This window comes from Cryptomeria japonica, chromosome 10 (genome assembly GCF_030272615.1).
Source record: "Cryptomeria japonica chromosome 10, Sugi_1.0, whole genome shotgun sequence".
NCBI lineage: Eukaryota > Viridiplantae > Streptophyta > Pinopsida > Cupressales > Cupressaceae > Cryptomeria > Cryptomeria japonica.
The window spans coordinates 117,517,128-117,524,790 of record NC_081414.1 but is presented as its reverse complement, the minus strand read 5'-3'; the positions used below and the strand labels follow the sequence as shown (position 1 = coordinate 117,524,790).

Sequence of the window (7,663 nt, the reverse complement as noted above, 5' to 3'; positions counted from 1 at the left end):
CCATCTGATAATAAGATAATTGCAAACATTAACCAAATGGATTTCCAATTACGCCAATGGTTTTTTACCTACAAAATTGTCTAGGAATTACAATTATCTGCCTTCCACACCCATGGTGATAAAAGATTATGCCTGTATTTTCTTTCACCTTCATTTGTTTGGAGTTAAGTCAAGAAAAGTTTCTTTACTAGTAGTGGCAGAGTAGCATTTTGCATCCTTGTGCAAGTCATCTTCTTCGCAATGCAATTTTCCGAATATAAAAAGAAACAATGAGCAATACAATTTCCTTACAAAATCATGTTAACTTTTTATTTTCTACCTCAATATCTGTGCTGCTGTTTAGTCTGGCATCCATATTGCAGGTATGTCTTATTTACCTTGAGGATGATATCAGTGCAGACAGGAATTGTTAACATGCCAGGCATTGACAGAAATTTTGCACATCCAGCTTTACAATCTGTTTTTGTTGTCTACGACATAATTGATCATCTCACAGTGACTACCATAATGCCCCTTTCATATTAGTTACTACTTCCAACTTCAAAAGCTTGCAATGGAACCCTGCGGTGTTGGAATACATGTACACCATACTTTAAGGATACAGTGCCTATAACAGACTACTCAGTAGCCATCTATCTAAGGTAGAGCTTTACAGAAATCTTGCTTTGATAATGTTCATAATTAAAAGCAAATATAATTGAATAAACTAATTAAGAAGTCAACATCTCATCATATCAAACCTTTCTATAATTCACAGAACTTCAATGAAGGATGACAATAAAATTTAATCAAACAGTCATTTAGAATAAATATGTAATATTATGGCCCTGACCTCAATAAAGCAAACGCATCTTTTGCAAAATTGAATGGCTATTCATCTGATTGGTTTGCCTCGACCGACAAACCTAGCAAACCTTCCAGTAAGTTAAATGCCATAATGATCTGACTTACATAATCTTGTGTCTATCGTTTACTAGGGTTCAAAGAAGATGCATTAAAGACTACAGTTACACAAGCAGAAGTAGGAAGATTTTTCCTCAAAATTTATCATAGAGTGAGCTATAATGTTAGCATCTTAACTGCCGGAATCAGTTTAATACATCAATGCTATCTGTATTCCTCTGGCAGGTGGAACCCTGATATCACTTTTTTGTCAGCAAACATATAACCTGTCTTTGGCATAACATGCCAGTGCATCGTCAAATTGAACTCTTTGCCACGTAGATTGCTCCCCTGTAAACAACAGTGGCAGAACCCAATTTATTTACAAGATTCATAAAAGGAAAAGAAAGCAGCCAATAAGCAAAATGGTTCAATCAATCGCACGCACATAGACAAATAATTGGAGGATATACCCTGCCTATGAAGTCAAAAGCAGATAATATTGAAGGGAAAAGATATTACTATTACATATCCCCACACTGCTTATGTTTAGTGCTTCTCATTAAGAACAGATTATATGAAAATGAACCATGCCTCTCCTTGATCGTCCATTCTCTGCAAATGCTATATAGTGCACAGATACTCAACAAGGGCAACCATAAAAAAAAACCTTCTCAAAAGCAAACCTGATCCACAAAGGCATATTTATTTGTTGTATGAATCCAGAACTTAGCATTCTCCTTTGAAGGTATGATACCATCCCATAGAGAAACCTGTTTTAATGGGATTCATAAAGTCCAGGTAAACATGTTTTAGAGATGTTTGCACTCCAGATGGCTTCTTTAGCTTCAAAAAAGTTCACTTGTAAAATACAAAGAAACTAAGTCAATTGTAATTGCCAAACAAAAGCAATGAATAATCAAAATAAAAAACCGGCCACAAAAAATAACTTCCAGATCATACATAGAATTATATTATGCACTTAACTGCCAACAACAGAAAGTAATTTTAAATGGATTCATATGAAACGACACTTGATAAACATCCACCTAGGGATATATAATTTATACTTAACTAATTGCTCAAACGTAGAGGATCATAGAGTTCAAAAGCTTAATTAGAGCCTAAGATGCAGCAGTTCAGCCCATTTTAATAACCTAACTCAACCTATTTGTGGTGAAGACCTTTGAATACTTAAACATGTGGTTATACATCACAATTTAGTTTCTCTATCCGAAAAGATGCATTCAAACAACAAAAGTAAAGATTAGTACACAAACCAATTCCAGCAGGTACACTATGGGAGATCATGGTTGAGTAATTTTTGCACGCCCAAACATGCAAAAATGATTTTCCTTTTTTGGAGTAGAGCTTATTAATTTGGGGCCAATTTTCTTACATATCAAGTACATACAATCCAATATTCCCTGGCCCGATCTTGAGACATATCATGAAGCCACAATGCAATAATAAGAATGTATATGAGGCCACAACCCAACAATAATGACAGCTATTGATCTATATCAGTAAGGACCTGCAAGCAAACAAATAAATAAATATATGGACGGCAAGGGAATGCACACCCTTTGGCTATGAGGAGGAGACACCCTAGCATCCCCTGGATACCTTGACCATCCCACGGGCATTTAAATTTCCCCAACAGACATTCATTTTTATTAAAAATAGAAACAAAACCCTTAAAAGACTTTTCTTAAATTGCAGTCTCTACAAACTTATATTAGAAAATATTTTAGGTATAGCAACCTTAATGAGTTCCTTGACAGTTTGTCATTATTTTAGACTTGTGAGAATTACCTATATGTCATAAACCATATCCCAGAAGGCTCAAAGTATATTGTGATTCAGATAATTGATGTGTAAAATCAAGGTATGAAATAAAGATTACCATGCTATTGAAACCCCATGCAACTGTACTTGTAGTTTCAACTTCATGAAATGGCAGTTCATCCCCGTTACAATAACTCTAGATAAGGATTCATTTGGCTTATTCTTTAAACTTGAGGGCTCTGTGCTTTTGGATAGATAATGACTAAAAAGACTTACCTAATGCTTCTGCAATATGATTTTTTTTACTTCTTATTGTGCATGTAATCTTTCTATTTGACGATAGTGTAGCGCATTCTAAAGTTGAGATGTCCCTGATTTTAAGAGAGGTCGGCTCAGTATTTTAAATAAAATAAATAAATAAATAATAAATAATAATTAATAATAATTAATAAATGAAATTATCATTTCATTTGTTTAGGGACCAACATTGGTGAATATTATTAAATAATTTTGTAACTGTTTAAGCCAACCTGACTGGGAATTTGTGTGTCGGTTTCCTTGTGCCTAAGCCAACCTTGTGGCGGATTAGAAGGACTAGTATATATGCGAGTGCTGGTAGGGTTCTTGGCAACTCTTCTGCAACTATGTCCTTGTATTTGCTCAACATTTCCTCCACCTCCTCAGGGACTGTCACCCTTTTCTTTTCTACCTTGCCATCTGAAATGGGCTCTTCTTCTTGCCTTGGTACTGACATCACTGCAAAACAAGGTGTTCCCTCTTCCTTGATCGCCTTGAGGAACTCTTTTCCTTCCATGATCATGATCTTGGCCTCCTCCTTCTGATCCTCACTGTTATCAGGCAGGGGTATCAATTCAATCACCTTTTCATCTTTGGTGATGGAGTAGGTGTTCTTGTATCCATCATGACGGGCCTTGAGGTCATATTGCCATGGTCTCCCAAAAAGAAGATGACAGGCATCCATCTCAACAATATCAAACAGGATTTTGTCTTTGTATGCTCCTATCTGACATTCAACCCATGATTGCTCTTCTACCAAGGTTTGCTTTCCTTTAGTAAGCCAAGAAACTTTATATGGAAATGGATGAGGAATTCTTCTCAATTTTAGTTTCTCTACCATTTCTAAGGATACTAAATTTTCAGTTGATCCTGAATCTATTATAACCTTACATACCTTGCCTCCTACTTTGCATGTGGTCTAGAAGAGTGTCTTCCTTTGTGGAGGTTCAGTATCGCTTGGTACCTTCAACAATGTCCTCCTCATCATCAAGGCCTCTCCTCTCTCTGTTAATCCGTAGGAATCAAGTGAATTGACACTCTGACAATCAGTGTCTTGAACCAAATGTGTTCTCTCCCCTTGGGAGCTTGATCCGGTCTTCTCAAGGCACTTAGCTGGGGTATGACCTACTTGATTGCAGTTGTAGCATCTGAAAGGTTCCGAGCTTCTTCCACCAAATCTACCTCTATGATTGGGTCTTCTTCCTCTGAAACCCCCTCTTGTGTTACCATCTCCATGCTGACTTTCTTGATTAGCCTCTCCTTGTGGCCTAGGACTCTGTCCTTTGCCATTCATAGGGCCTCTACCTCTGAAGTTTCTTCCCCCTCTACCTCTATTATTCTAATCATTCTTTCTCTTTAGATTCTCCTCTGCTCTTAGTGCTAGTTGAAAGCACTTGTTCACTGTCTCCGGTGCTAGTATGTTGATCTCATCTTGGATACTATATTTCAATTCACTAAGATATCTTGCCACTTTCTTCGGTTCCTCCTCATGGTGTTTGGTCCTTAGACTCAACCTATGGAACTCCTCGTACTCACATCAAGGTCTTTTTGCCTCAAACCTTGCAACTTCTTGTAGACTTGGACTTCATAGTCTACCGGGATGAATTGCGCCTTCACTTTTGCCAACATTCTATCCCATGAGGTTATCATACCTCTACCTTCCTTCACCCTCTCGCCTTGGAGGTAATTCCATCAAGTGAGCGATGCTCCTTTCATCTTGGACTTAGCAAAGATAACCTTCTTATTCTCAGGGGTCTCTTTGCATTCAAAATGGTTGTTCAATGCCTCAATCCAATCCATCACTTCTTTTGCATTCAAAATGGTTGTTCAATGCCTCAATCCAATCCATCACTTCTTTTGCATTCATTTCACAACTAAACATAGGGATGTCATCTTTACCTGATGAGGATTCTCTACCAATGGACTTTAGGACCTCAACGAATGCTCTCTAATCTGCAGGTAACTCAGCTTCCTGCCTTGGGGTCTTTTCTCCCCCTTGTTCTTCTTCTTCATCAGAGTCACATTCACCCTCCTTTCCTTTGCCTTTGGCCTTCTCTAGCTCCCTCACTCTGTTTTCAAACATCTCTTCAAACAACTTCTTGATGGCATCTTGAGACATACTCTTAGGAGGCATGTTGCTAGCCTCTCCCTCACTTCCTTCCGCAGACATACACCACAAATCACTTTTCCCAAGCGATCCAACTCGCGCTCTAATACCAATATGATGTAGAGCTAGGCAACAAACTAGGTGAAAACCTTCTCACCCACAACTACTATGTCCAAAACAAGTTCTTTTGTTTGTTCAAGGTGTAAACAACACACCTACCAAATACTCAACTCACACAACAATTTGTGTGACTGGATCCATACCGGTTTAGTATCTTCTGGTACTGGTAGGATGAAAACACTCTACCCTTGTGTGAATGGCAGACAATCTTCCGGTACCAGTGGGATGGAAACCTATTGGATTTTGTCTATTAGTGGTCCAACCAACACAAAAAACGCATAAGATCTAACTATCAAATGTGTTAGGGGATACTTTTCTCACAACTGTCCTATTCATCTAGTAGCCCTACCAGTAGCCTAGTAGCCCTACCAGTTGAGTTCTCTAAACACAACTTAACAAAATTCCAAAGGACAAGACAAACTAAGGGCAGATTCCAATACCCTTTATCAAGTTACACAATTCCCCAAAGGCTTAGACTCTAACCACAAGTTGAAAGGTCTATACCCTTATTGTCCTTCCAGACCTAATTAAGCCAATTAGGCCTAATTTATAGAGCAAGTACCCCTTGAATTACTCCCCCAACTAAACCAACACTTCTGCAAGGTTGGGTAAGGTGTCAAACCACCAAATCCAAGGTTTCAAGACTTGATCCCATCTTCTTTGTCTTCTGCAAGTGATTTCCACTTCTCTACAGTTCAGGCGGTCACATAGAGATGCCCGCCTAGGGTCAATTCAATCTCTTCAGGCTTGGAGCCTCCCTGCAAACAAACACCAAAATCTTATGGTACAATGGCCCTTCTAACATTTTCCCACAGGTTGTATGGTCCTCTGGTGAAAATGTCAGATTAAGGGCATCTTTACAGTGAAACCCTAGGCGTCAGTAGGGTTTGTGACCAATCTGGTTAGTTTTTGATGGATCTCTACAACCCAATTGTTACAAGACCTCAAACTTGATTCAAATGAAAGGTAAAAGACTTCCCTAACTCATTTAATTGGTTTCAGGCATCCACCAATCTGTACTGATCAGAAATGAACAGCAAAAACGCAGAATTTCAGGAAACTCCAAGTATATTGTATTGCTCTAAACTCCAAAACATCATCAATTTTAACAACTTCAACAACTACGCCAACAACCACCTGGAATCGATCCAAGTGGGCATAATATAGCCTCCCTAACGGTTTCCAACCACTTTTCAAACTTTGGAACTGTTGGAGGATTAGTTATCCCTTTTTACAACATTTTGCAATGACAACAAAAGTTGTCAACTTGCACTTTTCAAATTTGGCGGCTCCAAGGTGTATTCGACCTATTCCATGGAGTGGTCTGATGTTTCTAAGACCAATATTTATTTGCTTGACTCATGCCTAGACTCCTACTGACCCACATGGTCATTTGCCCATGGTGGCTTATAAAATGCAACCATGACAATGCCTTACATCAATTGGGTCTTATTGACTCATAAACCTATCAACCTATTACAAATGATCATTTTCACCTCATGGGTGATATTAGGCTCTTTTAGACTTCATTTGTGTCTTCATTTGTGTCTTTGGGTGCTCCTGCACCACAGGGGTTTGGGGGTGTAAGAGAGAGATGTAGAGAGATAGGTCTAGATCTCGGGGGAGAGGGAAAAGAATGAGATAGAGGTAGAGAGAGGGGATAAAGGAAGAGTGATAGGAAAAGAGATAGGTCTAGAGTTCGGGGGAGATAAAGAGAGCGAGAGAATGCTTATAGGAGCTTGCTGATTATTGAAATCTGACTAAGTCTGAAAATTTATAAATATTCTAAAACCTAGAATCTGCATTATAACTCCTAGAGATCTGAAACCACTCTCAAACATCTTGCCAATATATACATGAAATATAACTAAAATTATAAGTCCTTTTCTATACTTAAATGTTATATTTAATGTACATATTCTGATGAAGAGAATGAGACTGGCTAGAAGACACCAAGGATGCCATCTTCACAGAAATTTTACCAGTTTTTGCCTAGAAACCAAATTTCTAACTGTGGGCTATGAAAGAAGTGTCACTGGGACGGCTAGGGGAGTCCTCAGGACATCCCACTGGCCCCACTGTCTCAATGGCATCTCGAAGGCAGTGGCAGTTCAGAAAGGGAACATCCCCGACCCATCCCCACTATCGGGGGATGTCCCTGACCCAGAAATGAAGAGAAAAGGGCAGGGGACGTGTCCCCATGGAACACTGGCATTAAACAAATGCTTTGTTCGCTGGTGCGGAAATCTCAGCAGACCCGATAGGGGGGACCACACCCCCACCTCTCATTTCTCACATCTTTCAACCTTCCTAATCCATGCTATCTACAGGTCCGAGGCCCTGAGAAAGCTACAAGAAGGTATCAGGAGTCTTGGAGGCCGGATGAATTGAAGGAGTGTAGTAAGCAGCTAAAAGTTTGCAATAAAGGTTATTGCTTGCACCTCTAAACGCAAGCACACCACCAGACAA

General features: G+C 39.1%; 1 protein-coding gene across 1 annotated transcript in view; it reads right to left on the bottom strand.

Moving 5' to 3' along the window:
• Window positions 1–760: 760 nt before the first annotated feature.
• The window catches only part of LOC131072613 (signal peptidase complex subunit 3B), a 44,210-nt gene continuing 37,307 nt past the window's right edge, over window positions 761–7,663 (bottom strand). Inside the window, exons 5-6 of the mRNA XM_058008833.2 lie at window positions 1,569–1,655; window positions 761–1,233 (exon numbers count right to left, since the gene is read on the bottom strand). Coding sequence (XP_057864816.2) covers window positions 1,108–1,233; window positions 1,569–1,655 — 213 coding nt within the window. The 3' untranslated portion in view covers window positions 761–1,107. The remainder of the gene's footprint in view (window positions 1,234–1,568; window positions 1,656–7,663) is intronic.